This window comes from Amblyomma americanum, chromosome 2 (assembly GCF_052857255.1).
Source record: "Amblyomma americanum isolate KBUSLIRL-KWMA chromosome 2, ASM5285725v1, whole genome shotgun sequence".
NCBI classification, from domain to species: Eukaryota; Metazoa; Arthropoda; class Arachnida; order Ixodida; family Ixodidae; genus Amblyomma; species Amblyomma americanum.
Window position 1 is genome coordinate 131,572,291 of NC_135498.1, and position 19,776 is coordinate 131,592,066.

The window sequence follows — 19,776 nt, forward strand, 5'->3', positions numbered from 1 at the left end:
TAGCCTCGGCGCTGTGGACTAACAAATTTTGGCTATTTCGACGAGTTACGTGCACTGGAGAGTTTGCTTTGCCTGCAGGCTTCTCGAAACCACTTGCATTTTGGCACGATGTAGACAGAATTTGTTGGGCAACAGCGTTGAGGTTAACTGCGTTATCGAATTTTTAAAAACTGATATGGATATTACTGACGGCGGTCTACTCGCCTTTCAATAATTCAGGATACTAACAGTAACAGTTAAATAGTTAACTATTCATTGTTAGTTAATCCGCGTGCTAGTTAGCACGTTTTAGCTCTATCCTGTTGTACTACACAGCTGGCAATGTTATACCAAAAAAAGCGGTCTTCTAACTCTAAAACACTATTTTTAAATATTGTGCAAAATCCTAGATGAAACAGCCTGTAGTTTCTGTGACCTGCATCAAAGTGTGTTGCTGGCCGCGTTGGTGGCTGAAAGTAAAACAGCGAAAAAAGACGTGACGAAGGAGGAACTCTTCGTGCTTATCGCAATCACTTACGCTGTAATCTTTCTCGTTCTGTCACTTATTACTGCAATTACTCCCATCTTGTTATACCTTGCATCACGTTCAGCCCTCTAATTTTCCAAAAATACGAAGGTACTCTTCGTTTCGCATATATAAAAGTACCGAAAACAGGTTCTTGGTGCCCCTTACAATGAGAAGCGCGCGATATCCAAGGCTGCCGCTAAATTCTGCGCTAGTAATTTTCCGATGAGAAATAAATAATACATGTAGTAATTAACGCAATTACAAGGTATAAGTTTGTGAACTTTTATTGGCACGTGTTGCCCCTGGAATTGGACAAGGCTACAGGCTTCTAGAAAATTAGATCACAGTCAGGTGAGCAAGACTCACGGAGTTCGCATGTGGCATTTTTCCAAACACGCTGACAACGCCAGTAATGAAAGGATTACCAAAATTGCTAAGCAAGGAAGAAAGTGCTGAACAATCGAGAGCTAAAAAAACCTGCAGAGACTATTACGATTGTCACGTTCGTGAACGCAGTTACCAAAACATGGCTTATACCCTTAATCCTTACAAAAAGCAATTTCTCGAAATGCTGCGGTGGTTGCCGGTAATTTGGCGAGCGCGTGAGGTTGGGGTCAGCATTATGATTTATAATCACCATAAAGATAAGCCACGAAGGCTAATTTGCAGCCTCGTACGTTTTAGTAATATCGCGGGAACGTTGGCTAACGTGTCTGCCAGAGCAACATGACTGTGCTGGACGAAAACTCCACACGAGAGGATTGTTGTTACGCTCCGCTCGATTAAATGATCTAGACGAAAAGTGAAACAGGCCAGAATATGAGCTTGAGCAGAGGTCCCTGAGACAGGACGTTGGGTTCATGCATAAACCTTCACCTGTTTCTTTTAGGATCCCTCTCATATGGAGCTGTTCGACCTACCAGTCGACTTTGGCACGATATTTGAAGCATCTGGTATGCTGTGAAAGCAGTGTATTTTGCAGGTACTCAGCTCATCCAGAGGGCCACTTTGCAGGCTAACTAAAATGTACAAATAAAATTCGCGACCGTGAGCAGGTGATGGAAGATAATTACACTCGCTTAATGTTGAGAAAAACAGCGTGGCCTAGGGCAAAGGGTATAATAGCTTTGGCATTCGAGCTCAAAGAGAGTGGACTTGAGCAGGAAAATCCCCGTGGCCTATAAAATCAAGTGGTGGTTCATTAACGCGTATACAGTGTCAAGAGAGAGGGTGACAAATAATCTGGCGAAGCGATAGATTTAGGGGTAGAGTGGCCATAGCCTTCAGAACATAAACAGGCACCAGAGATATCACGTATCAAAACATGTCAATTCGCATCGCACGGTAAGCCACGCGGTGCGACCCCCTCTCTGCGATTCTGAGCGTTGCACTCATCGGCCGGTGGCTCAGCAATCTATCATGGCGGACAAGGTGCAGTGTTTTCAGTTCTCAGTATCTACTTGTGCTGATAAGTCCGAAAATGTTTGTGAGCCGAAAGGTGCGCGTTCTACATTATACAGAAACTCCCTAACTCTCTCTCCCTTGTCATGCAATTACTGAAAGGCAGCAGCAGCATATAAAGGTGAAGGAATCCAAGCATGTTTCTTTTTGTCAGGTTATGATGTCACCTTAATTGAGAAGCAGAAAACAAGACATTTATTCAAAATATACTGCACAGCTTTCTACACAGCGTAATAAAAAACTCGACAGCTAGACCTCTTTGGTAAAGCATCTCAAATACAGCGGTGCCTACGCGAAAAGACTCCTTTCGTTCCTCCGTGCACGCTTTTATTCTCGGGCCGTGCTGAACCACACCAGGTATAAAGACGCCCGCAGAGATGACCTTCAAAAGGTTCCCGTGCAGGCAGGTGCCTTGTAGTCGGCGAACACGAAGAAGGCCATGCCGTAGGGCGCGATGGCCATGCCCTGTCGGGGGTGCAACACGGCCGGAACAATGTCCGGGAACTGCAGCGACTCGCTCAATGCCAGTGGCCGCCCGTTGAGCAGGACGTCTTCGGCCACAAGGTCCCCAGCCGGGTCTGGTCCTAGGGCATACGCCATCACGTGACTGGATAGAAGCTCTGGGTCCTTGGGCGTCAGCACGGCCGTCTCGTTGGACAGGTTCAGACCGAACACGATTACTGCACCTCGGTGGTTCTGCAGTGCAACAGCAGCTTGTCAGCTCAAAGGCGAGTCGGCCGTGCATGACAAAAAAAGAAAACGCAGCGAACAGGACGCAAGAAACGACGACAATGCCCTCTTGTGCTCAAGTCAGTTCTGTTGGTCAATAAATTCCCTTTTTTTCTGCGCTGAGGTATCGCCCTTTCTTTTCGCTGCATTTTCGTACCGTTAATTCATCCAGACATGGGTCGCGCACTGAAATCGCGCCCGTTGTCCCCTAAGAAATAAGTGTACATTGGACGCGAAATACATGGGCATATAAAACGCATATAACAATTCAGTTAGCATCATTATACATTGAAAAGCACTATGGACAACGCGAATATCGCAATGAGTGAAGTTTGATTGTATGTTTCAGAAAATGCTGATGGAAAGGCGTGGATAACAGCAGATTTGGAAAGCCGCTTTAACCGGATTATGATGCGGAAAAGGAAGGTATGTACTAACGAAGCGGCGTGCGACCGTGGGCGTGAAATTAGGCCACTCAGCGCGCTCCTATTTTTGGGAATTTTGGGCCTGTAGCCGTCGTCCCGTTTCGCTGTTCTCTCAGCGTGCTGGATAATTCCTAAATACTGAGCGCTTGGCCTCTACACACGCAAGCAGCTAGCGGCTTTGCGCGTACCTTGATGGCGCCGTCCCGCAGGCAGTGTGCGTACAGGCGCACTGCGTCATCGGTCGGCTGGGTGCGCAGCTGCAGAACTCGAGGCCCCACGAGGCGCTTGTGCACCAGGCTGATCCAGTAATCAGGCAGCGGCCGGAACTCGTCCTCGGCCACCAGCCGGTTGCTGCCCTGTACCAGGTCTTGCCGAAACACCACCGAAACGCCCTGGCGGGCAGCCGTGCCAAGGGTGTCTAGCCACCTGCGCAGCACACGTGAGAACAGGGCACGCGTGTAAGCTGGAGTTCTTCAACGAAACTGGCAAAGCTGGCACGTTTGTCTGGTAGGTAAGGAATTCCCGAGACTTCTCACCATCTTGATAAGCGATCGAAGTAACAATGATTGCTTTAGCGCATACCATCGTATGCTTTCGATGCCAATGTATTCTCTTCAAATGGTTTCCCCGAGCTCACTTCAATGCGAGGCGGCGGCTATACCTCGTGCACCGTGAACATATATGGGCCAAGGCGTATCTGCCTCATATGACCACAGATGGCGTACTGTCTCTGCACAAACGGCCGAAATTAAAATCTAATTTATTTGCCACGGCTGACTTCATTGATGCCTTGTTAAGACATATGTCTGCTACTACAATGACAAGAGAGTACCGTAATGATATCGCAGTAAACTCCATGAATCTTGAATCACGCAAATGCACCTGTAAAAAGGATTTCCGGCAGTGGAACGCATGCGAGCTATCTGTGGCTTTGGTGTATTAGCCCGCAATGTCACATTATCAGTCTTCCTTTCAGAGCTGTACAAACCCTAAAAGTTCGGCATTCACATCGAGGCCAATATAAATGCTATCCCGGTAAGCCAGCTGGTTGTTACCAAGAATGCACCCTATGCGGGTATGAGATCACGAGCGCCCTGGCCCCGTTAGCCTTAGGGTAGGAACTCTTGGAGAAGACGTGTGTTGCGGTAGTGCGATCGCATTCACTTCTCCCCGTAGTAGAGAAAGCAGTATGAGGTGTCCCTTTTCTTTGCCTCTCATTTTCTAAATGATTCGCTTACTGTATTCGGAGGCAGCATGCCACCCTACTCTCGTCTACAGCGCCCCACGCTCGCGTTCAGCTTACACGAGCGACGAGGCGTAGGTGTCCGAGACGGCAGGCAGCCCCTCGCCGGAGGCCGAGGCGACCTCCGTGATCCAGAGGGACTTGCGCAGCCCGTTGCGCTTCAGCACCGACCCCAGCTGCTGGATGCTGGAGGACAGGCCGCGCAGCGTGGTCGCGTTCAGCAGGTCGGACACAGTGCCCTCCGGTTGCCGGTGGTGGTAGCTGCGGCGGTGCGGTAGGAAAAAAAACGGAAAGGCTCGGTTCGAGTGCGCCTTTCATCTCATCGTGCTCGCCTTCTTCTATAATAACAAGTGCTGGCACTCCCAAAATGAACAACCGTCCTTCTCTCTGTGGTACGATACGTTTGAACACAAATACAAAGAGAACATAGTTTCTAAAGGCATGGAGAAGCGGTGAAGGTGTTGACACAGTAATGGCGGTTGTCATTTGCGAGTATATTACACTGAAACCGAAAGGAAGACAGAAAGTCGCGTCAACATAAGACATGCAAAGTGAACTGAGACAAGGGGAAATGTAATATCAAATGCCACTCGCACATCTTCAGCAGGGTTTCGAATCCGCGCCAAACCGAATACATTACTGAGAGACCCAGTCCTAACCAAGTATGAAGCATGTACATGTTCCGCCAGTGAGCCCGAAGGAAGTTGCCAAGCGCAAAAGGTTTCAGAAGCCGAACTGAGCATCCTCTGATCACATTCTTGCTTTTATCAGCTCTTAAAGAATATGCCGAGGAGCTGCACCCTACTTGAATACTTAAGGTGCGAAGCGAGAAGAATAGCTATAGCCAATCTCCAATATGTTTCCTTAACTGTTCTTCCGAATAGTTCAGCGCTGCGGTGTAGATTTTTTTATTTTCTGAGAGTAACGACAAAAGGTTTAGTAGAAGTGTGTACATGTGAACCGTGACTTTCGGTTCACAATCTACACTTTCAATGGGCATCTTCGTCGTTTCGTTATCGTCACTGCTGCACTTTAAACTACTTCCTCGTATTGAGCGAAGCACAGAATAATAGCTAGTCAATGTGGCGGAATCCTATCAGCGATGTGAATATACGTTAAAGGATGCGCCCCTATTCATCAAAACACGCTCAAAACCGGCCACTGAACACACAAACTTCGCCTCACCATTCAGCCCAGGGCTGCGGCAAAATCCGTGGCGGACCCAGAGAGTTCAGTGCGACGTGGAACGTTGCATGCTCCATATCGACCAGTGCAATGAGTTTTAAAACAGTCTTCTCATAACTGTACCTCGTCTGCTACGTCTCGACACATGAATATGCCCTGTGAAAAGCCTACAGTGTGCACATTGGTATCTTCAACGTTGAGCCAACGTTTAGGTTAGAATTTGGGGCATTAAAAACCTCGAGTTAGTCACGAAGTGTCTAATCCCAGTGCGAGTACACATTTGCCGCTTACTGAACAGGCGGCGATTTTCATGATCTGCGCTGCGCTACGTTTTGTTGTAGCTGCCGGCGGCGTGGCACCGTGGCTGATCACGTGGTTGGTCACGTGACCAAGTTCCACTCGGCCAGCTGTAGCTACCGCGTCACTCCAGGTTTAACCAAAGCTAAACCGCCACCAATTTTTTTTTTCGTTTCATTTCTCGTGAGGCCCCCAGCGACGAAAGCAACAAGAGGTGTGTAAGCAAACGACCAATCACAGCAGTAATGTTTATTTCGGGGAGTTTTCCCTTTTTCAGAGAATTAGAGCGGGGAAATTTGGCGAAATAAGAATTTTTATGGCTCGTCTGACAGTTCTAAGAAGCGAAAAGAACACGGGCCAGGCTGCGGAGAATCGCCGCCGGACAGCCACCTAGTTAAACTGCCCAGAAAAGTTTAGCGGCGACAAACCTCTTCAGGCGCGTGAAACACGTCGTTGTACTCCGTAATTCATCGGTGTCGGCACCGCTGCCAGTGCAACGTGTGCGCGGGATGATTTTGTTTAAGTAAACTGAATTATAGGAATGTTGCTGCCAAGACCAGCCTGACGTCTTCTCCCTTGGCCTACGTTACTAGGAGCAGCGTCCAATCGCAGAGAGCCAAATGAAATAGAAATTAAATGAATCCCTAAAAAATACGGCTCCGGTCATTTTTGTCAGCAGAATCCGCGTATAGTGCAATCTTGGCTTGCTTTTTTTCAATGAACCGTAAACAGTTCCGGCGGCCGACGACTCAACGGGAGCTATAGATAAGTCGTTTCCTTCTTTCGCAAGATATCGCGTTTTCTGTTTTCACCAGAGGTCCAACAAGAGTGCCAGGAATCGGCATGAGCAATCCCAGAGTATCAAACTGAATTTATTTGTCACGTTTTACGTTAAGGCACTGTGCTCTGGCCATCCGTTCTAGCGCAGTACTCTGAATGTGGTATCTTTACTGGATGCCTGGTAGAAGGAGCTTACGTAGTTTATCGCAGTCAACCGGCTTGTGAAAGATTCTTAGACCGGACGTTCTACGAGCTCCTTCCGCCGCACGCACAGATATTAAAAAATATCTCACGTTTGAGTAGTCTAGAGCAGCGAGGGCTGCATACAAAATATTCAAGTCACGAAGAAACAGACCGTCTGCATAGCGTGCGCTGCTAAAGACACACTGACCCGCGACGCAGTCCTGATTAACAGGAACGCACATCTGGAGACAGCAACGGAATGCGCAGTTTAAACGGAGCAGACCACCGAAAAGCGAGGCCACACTGTCTGGGTAAGTGGAACGACTTACTAGTGGAACGTGACGGCGTCGATGCTCTTGTAGGCATCCTCGATGAAGCTGCGAGGCAGTGAAAAGCCACATAAGCACTTTTAATCTGCAATGGCGCGAAACTGCGGCCAGTAAGAGAGCGCGGGAAAACAAGAAAAGGCACTCCCTCGAATCTAGACCATGTCGCAGGGTGTCAATGTGTCCCCGGTTCTTTATATCAGCAAACCTATCCTACACTTGATAGGCCGTCTGTAGTGAGCATAAAGAAAGCCCAATATTAGTGACAGCAAAACGCTGGCAGGCAAGCCACAAATGTTTTTCTAGCAGCACTGTTGCCCACAGTAATGATACAATGAACGTTCGTGTAACAGGACTCCTGGATAGTTAACTAGAGATGCCATTTCTGAGCGCCTTTCCAAGCAGTCCGCTCAGAATCAATACCACCCAGAAAAGCCAGTGTTTGCGGTATGGGATAGATGCTTAACGTCTGCAATCGACATGTGGGCCAAGACAGTTGCTGTATGGAGCGTTTCGGGCAAGTTTCGACCGTCCGGAGCCCTGTGAAGTGCGCTGATCAATTCGCCCATGAACCGGGTGCGCTTTGCGGACAAGACGCCCCCTACCTGTCGAGGAAGGCGAGGGCGTCCGGTGAGGTGTCGCCGATGTCGGGCCCCACCAGCTTTCCGCTTGCCGGCCAGAAGAGCAGCAGATGCCTCAGGGCGCCGTAGTCGCGTGCCAGCTCGTCCGCGTGCACTAGGCCCGTCGCCTCGAGCTCTGTTTCGGACGAAAGTACGCGACGCGTCGAAGAAACAACCCCGTTTCACATGGAGCTCACAGCTTCGTACAACGTGACTCAACATATGGACGGCACCGTATATCTTGCTGAGACATGGCGAGTAAACTGTGTCACCGAGCTTGTTCAGACACTTAGCATTACATTTTGGGTTACAAAACGTAATTAAAATTTCTACTGCGTTTCCAAATTCTCGCTGTGCCCTGGGAAATATCCAATGCAGAGAATTCCCGACGAACAGCGGAAAATTATAGATTCCTCTACGTTCGGGTGTGTGCTTATGTTTGACGTTAGCACTTTCACGAGTGCTAAAAGTATTTAACGAGTGCTCTCAGCTTGGTTTTTTGCTTGCTTATTCCACTTTTCATCTTGTAATCCAGAAATGCATTTTAAGGCTTGCATGTGTGATGTGAGCGGCCACCTTTTTTATAGCACTCTGCGGACGTCACAAACAATGGGTTAGCGAGCTTCTGGATAAGTATAAATAGCGCTCAATTTTGCATAATCAGGCATGCATGCAAAAGTATGCGCGCTGCATGCTTCCCCGCCTGGGTAGGAGAATAGGCTATCCTTATAAGCCAGCGGACTTGAAAGAAGAGAAAGAAGTAGAGAACGGAGAAAAAGGGTAGTCTGGTAGTCTCGATATAAAGCATTAGGTTCAGCGAGAGTTCCCGGAACAAGAGCAGATAAAAGGCAAAAACATTCCTGCCACCTTCTTGTTTCTTGACAGTCTGCCGTAAAGTTTTTATTCACAAAGCCAAACATTTTCATATTCTTGGCAATAGTTTTTGAACCACTGAAGTTAGTTTCATATTTTCCTGGCCCCCTTTTCAGTTCTGAAAACAGTTCGGATGTTGATCAGGCCTTGACTCAGCGATCCTTCTGTTATGCCGGTGCATGCGAAGGGCATTAAGTGGCTCTTCTGTCAATATGCCATGTATATTGCAGATATTATTTCTGTGCGCGTGCCTTAACTCGTTAATTAAATGAAATCTTGGGTGGTTTAAAGGCAACCATGTGCGCATTTCCTGAGCGTGCTGGGTGAAGGACAAGTAAATCTGCGGCTCCGCGCTCTTTGTAAACACGCGAACTTAGCAGCCTTCTCATCAGCGTACCGCTGCCGAGCTGCCAGTGGACGGTGAGCTTGAGCACGTCGCTGAAGCGAAGCAGACGCACGGCGTTGGACGAGTCCCAGGCGCCGCTGCGCCGGTTCAGACCATTCAGGCTGAAGAGCAGCTCCCAGCCGGCGGCCTTCACGAACGTGTTCAGGCGGACCCAGTCGTCGCCTGGACAGAACTGTCTAGATGTAACTTCCCGGGGGAAAAATGAGCTGACCCCCCAGTTCTATATGCGCAGAAATTTGTTGGCTAAATAAAAATGGTAGTAGGAATAGTAGATGTATTTCTAGTTCAGTATTGCAGCGACGATTGAGCCCACGATGCGGAACACATAACTAGATTATGCTCCCTGCAGTTAATAACAATTAAAACATAAATTTGCGTGCATTTCGTGAAATTATGAAGGTAAAATGTGAGGTATAAAACACTGAGTTTAAAAATGCATAGATTAAAGTTCCCATAGTTATTCGAAAAAAACAGTTCTTGAATTATGCCGACGTCTTTGAGAAAATCAGAAGCTTGTATACATGGGATGAGCGGCTCACCGCGAATTATAAATTCTATATGGTAATGATAACAAAAAGCGAAGGGAATTCATGTGCGTGCGTTATCGTTGTCACTTTCGCTCCAGATGAAAGCGATAACTGTTATTTTTTTATGCTTCTTGTTATGAATAAGTCATCTAAGCAAAGTTGTGACTCTGGGTGACACTTCGCAGCGGCCAAGTCAGCGCTTCCCTATCGAGTTTAATCGATATGAGTTAACGCTAACCGAATATCGGAAGGGGGTAATGGCGATTTTCACGAAATCAATGCCGCGAACTAGTATAAGAAGGATCGGCGGCGCGCGGAAGCGTGCTTCCTGCTTTGCGAGTGCTTCGTCGGCGCGCTGTGACGTTGACGTCAACAGTTTTCCTATAAAAATATTGCCGGTTTTCACGACATCGACGCCACACACTATGACCGCGCCGCGACGCCGTCTACGGTGGACTCGCCCGACAGATCGCGCTGCATGCCGCTGGTAGCAACCACTTTCAGACGTCATCTCCGGAAAAAGAATGCGCACCTTTTTTAAGTGAACAAGATGGAAAAGCCGGGAGGTATAATTACCTTACAAGAGTGGCAGATCGGGCTAGTTGGTAATTCATTATGCGATACAGCGCGAACAGAGACAAGGACTGTGGTGTGTTCGTCTTTCTTCGTCCTTGTTTCTGTTCGCGCTGTATCGCATAATAAGGCATAATTCACTTGCTTAACCACTGCTAGCAGCATAAGGAGAAGGCAGCCTTGGGTGAAGAAAGTTCGGATTTGCAAGCCAGTCACGCTTCGATCGTTGTTTGTTAGCGACATTTTCAGGGAGACTTCTTTCTTCAAGTAAGGAGTCGACGCCGCTATAGTTTTGGTTTTAATTGAAAGACTAGGGTGATAATCGTTGCTGGTCGTTGTAACTGCTGCCGCGATGCAACCATAATGCTCGCAAAGTTGTGCCTCCTAATAACCGGAGCTACGATTAAAGCGTCGCCATTTTATTTTTTCCTCTGTGCGTTTTACCTTTTCGTTTCGGTGCCTGTTCATTCTAAAGCCTCTGTGTTATCACGGCCCGCAAAACAAAACCTCAAAGCAGAGAGACCCGCGCCGTCGTCCCTCCGAGAGCGCGCCTCGCTCGCCTCGATGGTATCGAGTACACGCATGGAACGTGCACACGTGAGAAGGCTCGCATCGGAGCTCTCTCGAGTGGTCCTCTGCAGAACGAACGAACGAAAGTTTACAGCAGGTGCTGCGTTTCACGGGCAATGCTCGTGCTCAAGCGAAGCTGCATAGAAATAGAAGCAAGCAACGAGCACGTGGCCCTAAACAGAGCACTTGAGCGCTATGATTTGTTCAATAGCGCACCGCTCCAGCGATCTAAACAAGAATTACGAATGTGCATACAAGGATGTTGCTTGCTCGACTGAAGTGATGGCCACGCCTAAATGCTACTGGGGTTCGGAGTGCTGAATTGAAACCCAAGCACTCGACAGCCGAAAGCGAAACCATCGTGAATTATTTCAGCTTTCAGCGCTATGCAGTGATTTCGACGAGCCTGTTTACCTTACAATGAAAAATTAAAGCCGAGACGTGCTGGCATATTTATGACTTTCCCGCCACGTACGAACACGCAGCGCTGGCGATCATGACAACGCCAAAAACGTAATAGAGTGAGGCGACGGTCGTGTGTGGGCCCGCTCGCACGGCCGACGTTTTTAGGCACAGGTCGGCGACCTCCTGTTTTTCATCCGGTCTGTGTTTTCAACCGACTAATAAAAAGTGCTTAGCTAAAACTAGGCGCTCACCTTCGACGAAAAAACGTGACTCAGTGCTGCAATCACGGAAAATTGCTAATGAGCCCAGGCCGATCATAGACTGAGTCGTCTTTACGGTTGCCACCTTGGCTCGACTGCGGCGCCGCGTATAGTTCGGTAAAATCGCCAATAGTAAAGCATGTCGTGTCGAAAAATGGCAGAAAAGTTTCTTACAGTATTTCTTGCACATCTCTTGGGGTATTTTTGCCATGAACTTGTAGTAACAAAAGAATTTTTTTGTAGTGCTGTGCTCTCCGTTGTCTTAGCGACAGAACTACACAAAACTGCAGCGGAAAAAATAGTACAACATTACAGACAAACAATACAATACTAGAGAACAGAACTGTCACTTTGTTGTATTTCGGGCACGATTCTGTCGTTTGTTTTTAACTGGGCGAAGTGCTTGACGGGAAACCTGCCTTACGCTCCTATGCGGGTGGCGCGTATGCAGTTTACCGTGCATGACAAGGGGTCCCTTGTACTCCGGGTAGAGCACGTTGTTCTGCCAGTCGCGCACCGGGTCCGGCGCGGTGCGGTTCTTCTCGCTGAAGAGCAGCAGGTTGCTGGTGGCCCCGCCCACCCGGAGGATGCTGGGCGCCAGCGACCGGCACAGCGCCACCAGCCGGGGATTCCTGCGGCGGGCGTTGTTTGACTGCCCCTCTCAACGCTAACTGGTGAGGAATGGGCCGTGACCGTCGCTTCTTTCGATTCGACGCACAAGTCAGAGCATCAAACGCATAATCGGGGCCACTGGCCGGATGCAACGGCACGCGATAACTAAAGCTTGCTTGGGAGAATATCAGCAAGCTTGGCTTAGACTTGAATAAATGTCAGTTCTATCGCAAAAGTCTAATGCTGATCTATTTTCATACGCTGCATCGGCAGACAAGTATCGACGATAGCATCGACGACAGTCGATACTGGTCTTGAGAAAAACAGGGAGTACGACGCAAAATATACCTCCAGTTTAGAGCACAGCAGATTGCTAGAAAACAATATCAACTGCTGAGGTCGTCGTGAGTTATGCCGCATTCGCCTTTTTTTTTTTTGCTACGCCGACACAATCAACTTCAACACGCGTTAGGTGCTTCACGTAGGGGCAGTATTTTAATTCTCCGCAGGCAGTGAAGTCTACAAGTTACCTAGATCATCTTGTGCCAAGATCCGCTTAATATATACGCAATCTCTAACGCACGCCTTTTCACAAGGCCGCCAGGAGTGTTTTGCAAGTTCTAAGAAGTTTTGCCTATCCAACAGAGATCGACGCCACAGGTGCCACATGTCAATACCAGTAGAAGTAATAATTCGGCTGTCCTCAATCTGTTAGCAAGACAGCTGCTGGTTAAGTATCACGACGATAGCATATGCTTAAGAACGGTAACAATGACACGGCGAGTTAGCGAGAGAAACGTATGTACACCTCCGGTGGCGTTTTTAGAAGCCACAGCAGCTTCGTGCGGGGTCGTGTTTCGTAGAGGATACGTTCAGTTTTCAATGAAATCAGGCGTAAGGTCATACGCTAAGTTGCGCGACAGAACCTAGCTACCTCAGTTATGTTAGTTGCGCAAACTTTGCAGTCATGCCGGTGGCAGTTAGTACACAGCCCTTCAAAAGCGCACAAATCGCCAGCGTGCTACCGGGTGCTCGTATACAGTCGGGACTACAAACTCCCTTTGCAAGCGATGCGGTCCTACTGATTATAGCACCCTTATTCGGTCTGGTCACGCATTACGCAAGTAATTACCACTGCCTGGCTAAATCTCACAAGCTGCTTGCACTTGGGTGCAACAGGAAACAGATCAGGCGGGCCAATACTCGCAAGTGGGCAACGTTGGCCTGCTTCGTGCTAAGAACAGAGGCAGTCTTTTAAGAGCTATGATCACGAATAAAGCGAGTATGCAGTCGATACAATTCCATACAAGCCTCGCAGCGCCAATCCGTTCCGTCTCGACGTGGGGCTGAGACAGAGGCCTCAGGGTGCGGATGACAAGTGAGGAGACTCACTCGAGGTCCAGCTCTAGCCAGTCCCAGGAGCGCTGAAAGAGCGCGGCGTCCAGGTTGAAGGAGACGAACCGGTCGTCCACGATGTGCACCGGCGCCCCCAGGTCCAGTGAGAAGTTGCACACGCGCCGCGGACCCTCGACGCTGGCGCCTACCGGGACCCACGGGGCATCCTGCGCACGTCCATGCAGTAGGAGGGATGAAGAACCGGTGGTCCAGAACGCCATACGTCATTGGGCACATATATAGGGCAAGTATCTGCAAAATAAGAACTGTGCGACTCCTGGAATGGGTTAGAATATAGAAGTATAATGAAAATGCGTTAGAATATAGAAGTGTAATGAAAATGCGAGCTTCAGCTACTCGCTACATCTCGCTGCCACCGCCTATGCTACTCTACACAACCGCTGGGCGAAGTGCGAACCTCTCCTATTCCACTTTGACAGAGACATCTCGAGCTCGGGTTAGCTGTGTAATGTGCGTTCCAGCGAACATCTCAATGTCCACCAACCTTCAGTTCTAGAAGATGACTGATACGGGCTGCATGGTACATGTTAACGGAATAAATGCAACAGCGTTAAGACTGTAAAAAAGGAAACATTTTATCGCTACATCGCAAGTGCCTGTCTCGTTCTCTTTGTCCCATTTAAGGTGCTCTGCGCACTGCTTTCTAGGAACAGCTTATAGAGCAGCGCACAGAGCATATGCTTAATTCTGACCCTGATTACGCTTAGGGAGAAACGCGCTTTATCTGCACGTTTTGTTAGCCCTTACGCTGTGCCAGGAGCGTCCTGAAAAGACATTATTGCCCCATCAGAAGCGGATATATTGACTGATCAGATTTTAGGGAAACGAAAAGAAAGAAAGAAAGAAGGAAAGAAAGAAAGAAAGGAAGAAAGAACGAAAGAAAGAAAGAAAGAGAAAGAAAAAAGAAAGAAAGAAAGAAAGAAAGAAAGAAAGAAAGAAAGAAAGAAAGAAAGGAAGAAAGAAAGAAAGAAAGAAATAATCTAAGGAAAGGAAAGAGAGGGCAATCAAAAGGAACGGAAGGAAACAGAGGGAAGGAAAACAAATGAAAAAGAACGAGAAGAAAGGGAAAGGAAATAAAATGAAACAAAAGGAAGAGAGGAAGGAGACGTCGACCGCCAAGGAAAGGAGCTCAAATAAAGCGCTTTCTTTTATAATTTTTGTGGCGTAACCTATTAGCGCCGCGTTTTACGACGCTGCACACAGCAGTTCAAGTCCCCTCTCGAGGAAATTTTTCAATGGAAAAGCAAAAATGGAAAATCCAATATCTGTTTCCTCTGGAATGCAACCTTTTAGGTTGCATTCTGAGCTTCTTTAGGGCCGAAAACGGTGTTTAAACCACTCCGTCTAAATCGACTGCCTTCCTAGTTTTGTTACAACCAATACTTACAAGCCACCAAATTATTTAACAATTCCCGTGCAGGCGTAATAGCTTTAAGGTTGCATTCTAATAAATCATCACCAGCAGCAGCCTGACTACGGCCACTGTAGGGCAAAGGCCTCTCGCGTGTCTCTCCAATTAACCCTGTCCTTTGCCATATGTGGCCACAGCATCCCCGCAAACTTATTAGTCTCATCCGCCCACCCAATTTTCTCCCACCCCCAGCTACGCTTGCCTTCTCTTGGAATCTACTCAATTACCCTTAAGGACCAGCTGTTGTCTTGCCTTCGCATTACATGACCTGTCCAAGCCCACTACTTTTTCTTGATTTCTACTCATCATCATCAGCAGCAGCCTGACCACACCCACTGCAGGGCAAAGGCCTCCCCACGTCTCTCCAGTTAATTCTGTCCTTTGAAAACTGCGTCCACCCTATGCCTGCAAACTACATAATCTCATCCGCCCACCTAAACTTCTGCCGCCCCCTTGCTACGCATGCCTTCTCTTGGAATCCACTCCGTTACCTTTAAGGACCAGCGGTTATCTTGCCTTCGCATTACATGCCCCGCACAAGCACATTTCTCCCTCTTGATTTCGACTATGATGTAATTAATACGAGTTTGTTCCCCTACATCTCATACACCCAACATTATACTCCGACACCTGTCCCTGGTGCCAGGCCCTCCCTACACTATTCCACATTTCGTGGGAGTGTGGGGCCAAACCAAACACTCTACAGACGGAAAACACGTCTTTTGAGCGGTGGGAGGCGCTGCTCACAAGCGATAACCTGGAGGACCAACGAGCCCTCATACAACAGGTCCGCAGGGCAGCTCAAGCCAGTGGAGCCCTGGAATGAGGGCTCCACCCATAATCTCGCCCAACTCCCCTTCACTTTAATAAAGTTTTCCCTCCTCCATGACCCACTCTGCCCGCTGCCGGTCTCTTATCGTTACACCTATTATTTTCCTTTCCATGACTCGCTTTATTGTTCTTAACTTAAGCTGAACCTTTATCGTTAGCCTCCATGTTTCTCCCCCGTTGGTTAGTACCGGTAATATATAGCTGTTGCACTTTTCTCTTGAGGGATATTGGTAACCTGCTATTCATAATCTGAGAGAACCCGCCATATGCGCTCGACCCCCTTCTTATCCTTAGAGTTATTTCCCTCTGATGATCCGGATCAGCTGTCAATATCTGCCCTAAGTAGACGTATTCCTTTACCACTTCCAGCACCTCGCTGCCAATTGTGAGCTGATGTTGGCTTGTTAGACTGTTGAATATTACTTTGGTTTTATGCATGCTAATTTTTAGACCCACCGTACTCCTCTCTCTAACTCATTGATCATGACTTCCAGTTCATCTCCTGAGTGACTCAGCAAGGCAGTGTCATCAGCTAATCGCAGATTATTTGGGTACATTGTATTCTCTATTAACTCATATCCCCAACTGTTCTCAATTCAGGCCTCGGAATACCTCCTGTAAAGAGGCGGTGAATAACATTGTCGACATCGTGTCTCCATGCCTGACGCCCTTTCTTACTGGAACTTTATTGCTGACTTTATGAAGGGCTATGGTAGCTTTGGAGTTCCTATATGTATCTTCCAGTATTTTGGTATCAGGCTCATCTACGCCTGGGTTCGGCAATGCCTGTATGACTGCTGAGGTTTCCACTGAGTCAAATGCTTTCTCGTAATCAATGAAGGCTATATATAGGGGTTGGTTATATTCTGCCCATTTCTCTATCGTTTGATACGATCTATTGTGGAATATTCTTTACGAAAGCCTGCATGATCATTTGGTTGATTAAAGTATAAGGTTGCCCTGACTCTATTAGCGATTACCTTAGTAAATGCCTTGTAGGCAACAGACAGCAACCTGATCGGTCTGTAATTTTTCAAGTCCTTGGCGTATCCTTTGTTATGAATTAAGATTATGTTTGCAGTCTTCCAGGCTTCTGGTACGGTCGAGGTCATAAGCCATTGAGTATACAGGGTGGCTAGTTTTTCTAGCACGATCTCCCCTCCGTCTTCCAACAGATCTGCTGTTACCTCATCTTTACTAGCTGTTTTTCCCTTTTGCATTGCTTCTAAGGCTTTCTTGACTTCCTGTTTCGTTACTGGCGGGATGACGCATTGCTGTGCGCCCCTGTCTCTATCATTAACGTCCTGATTGCACTGGCTACTGTATACATTTGTGTAGACCTCTCTGCCTACTTTAACTATTTTATCCATATTGCTAATAACATTGCCCTCCTTGTCTCTTAACGCATACATCTGGTTTTTACCTATGCCTAGTATCCTCTTCACCCATTTTAGGCTACCTTCGTTTTTTATAGCATGCTCGATTCTCTCAATACTAAACTTCCTTATGTCAGCTACCTTGCACTTAATTATTAGCTTCGATAGCTCTGCAAGTTCTATTCTGTCTGTAGGGTTAGACATCCTCATGCTTTGACGTTTCTTAATCAGATCTTTCATCTCCTGAGATAGCTTGCCGGTATCCTGTCGAACCGTCCTACCGCCTACTTCGACCGTGCACTCCGTAATGATAGCTGGCAGATTATCATTTATTGTATGAACATTATGATACTCTTCCTCAATTAAAGCTGAGTATCTGTTTTGCAGCGATATCCTGAATTCCTCTATTTCCCTCTTACCGCAAGCTCGGTAATGGGCTTCCTCTTCACTAGCTTCTTCCGTTCCCTCCTCAAGTCTAAGCTAATTCCAGACCTTACCATTCTGTGGTCGCTACAACGCACCTTTCCGAGGACATCCACATCCTGATCGATGCCAGCTTTAGCGCCTAGTATGAAGTCGATTTCATTTTTAATCTCACAACTAGGGCTATTTTCTAGGTCATCTTCCTGTTCTCTCATTTGCAGAAGAATGTATTCATAATCCGTAAATTATTTCTATCTGCGAACTCTACTAATAGCGCTCCCCTGCTCTTCCTAGAACCTATCCTATAGTCGCCAACAGCCTGGTCGGCAGCCTGCTTCTCGCCCACCTTCGCATTGAAGTCCCCCATCTGTACAATGTACTGTGATTTTTACTATGTTCATTGCCGATTCCATGTTTTGAAAGAAGCTTTCAGCATTCTGATCATCATGAAATGGATGTAGGCGCGTAGGTCTGCACCACCTTCAGTTTGTGCTTCCTATTGAGATTAATTCCAATAGCTGCCACCCTCTCGTTAATACTATAGAGCCCCTCTATGTTGCAGCTCTATCCAGATTTATGATAAATCCCATCTCGTCTATATTTGCGATAGCACAGTGTGTTCCCTCCCTTTATGTTCCTCATCTGTCCTCCTAACTACACTAAGCCCTATGACATCCCATTTAATGTCCGCTAATTTCTCGAACAGCACTGCTAGGCCAGCCTCACTAGATAAGGTTCTAGCGTCAAACGTTGCCGGGTTCAGATTTGAATGGTGGCCTGTCCGGAGTCAGAGACTCGATATACCATCCGCTGCGTTACAGGTCTGACCGCCGCCTTGGTCAGTTGCTCCGCAGCCGCTGGGGACTGAGGGCCGAGGGTTCATTAGATTGCTCATCGAAGGTTGTGGCCAAGTACTACACCAGGGTGGCCAAATCGTGTTCTGGTGAGGGAGTGCATTGTCGGTTCTGGTCAACGAGATCAAACCACACCCCAGGCCTGCTTATGCAATTCCATTGACACGCGGAGGGCTTTTTTTTAACCCGGTGGAGAATTGCGCTGCACTGGGGTCCGAACCCCGGTCCTCTTGCACGCGACGCGGACGCTCTAGCTCTACGCCATCGCTAGGATGTCATTAATCCGCGTTCCCATCCATTCTGATACGCGTTAGATAAAATATCTTGTCATGCTATCGGAATTCTAGGCGTCGTCTGCTCGAGTGCGCCTGTGGAATATTCCGGCAATATAATCACGTGAGCACAGCCAGCCAATGGCACAAACGGCCGGCAGCTTCACATGGGGTCTATTCCGCCGGCTGCGGGCACGTATGCTCGTCCAATGAATAGAACAGTACGCTAGCCCTTATTGCAAATCTGCGACCATCATGGTACTTTGTACACAATTGTTTACTTGCTTGTAAGAAATAGTGGATGTTTCCCATTGAAAAGCAAATTCATCAGAATTCTGTACATCTCCATGAGATATCCGAGGAAAACAATATTTTTCACGTTAAATGGCAAGAGGCACTTGAAAGGGCTAAGCACGGAAGATGTTCTGTTAGTCTTTTCTGGCGGTGGCTCTAGTGCACATGGTTGACTTGTTTTAGCAGCAATGGTAAGTTGCTTGTCGGCATCAGCGATGGCAATTAACTGCGTTCTACAATTGCGTGCTCGCGAAGCCCTTCTGAACGTTTGAGAAAATACGAAAAAAAAAAGAATGGGAAGGAAATCGGGTAAAAACTTTCTAGGCAACTTGCTCCTCGAACACCACTCAGCAGTTCACTAGCGAGTGTTCGTGAGCGGTACCTGGTAGCTGCGAGCGGAGCCCGGCGTCCCCAGCGCGGGAACCAGGTAGTAGAGGTAGAAGGCGTAGCAGGACGCCCCCAACGCTGCCAGGCAGAGGAGCAGAAGCGACAGGTGGCCCACCGCTTGCACCGTGGTCACCGGAGGCAGTTCCTGCCCCTCCCCTGAATGGTCCTTACGGGCTGGCTTGCGGGCGCCCGAGGGCGCCCGTCGCCCCTTGCTGGGGTGCGACATGGCTGTCAGGTAGCGCTTCTTCTTCTACTGCCGCAACACGCCCTCCTGTGGCAACCCTCTCCGCTCCGTTCGCGTGTTTCCTTTCTCTCAAGGGCACAGAACTCACACTTCAGTTCAAGCCTCCGAGCTAATTTCACACTTATCTGATCGGCGATTTTAGCTCGTGCCCCGAAATCATCACAGACCTATAACAAAAAAGCTACACACACCCAGATATAGCGGTACGATTTTTTTTTCGTTACTGCTTGGTATAATAAAAGAAGAAAAAAGTTAATGTGAGCAAAGTGATAGGAACTGCTCTTT

At 47.9% G+C, this 19,776-nt stretch overlaps 1 protein-coding gene across 1 annotated transcript; it reads right to left on the reverse strand.

The window, feature by feature from the left end:
• Window positions 1-2,141: 2,141 nt before the first annotated feature.
• On the reverse strand, window positions 2,142-19,509 carry LOC144119089 (heparanase). The gene is made up of 9 exons (XM_077651804.1): window positions 19,243-19,509; window positions 13,376-13,545; window positions 11,828-12,003; window positions 9,028-9,198; window positions 7,743-7,893; window positions 7,141-7,188; window positions 4,427-4,627; window positions 3,312-3,549; window positions 2,142-2,665 (listed from the first exon to the last, which is right to left on the reverse strand). Exons 1-9 carry the CDS (start codon window positions 19,471-19,473, stop codon window positions 2,354-2,356), a joined length of 1,698 nt encoding a protein of 565 aa, XP_077507930.1. The 5' UTR covers window positions 19,474-19,509; the 3' UTR covers window positions 2,142-2,353.
• Between the last annotated feature and the right edge of the window lie 267 nt (window positions 19,510-19,776).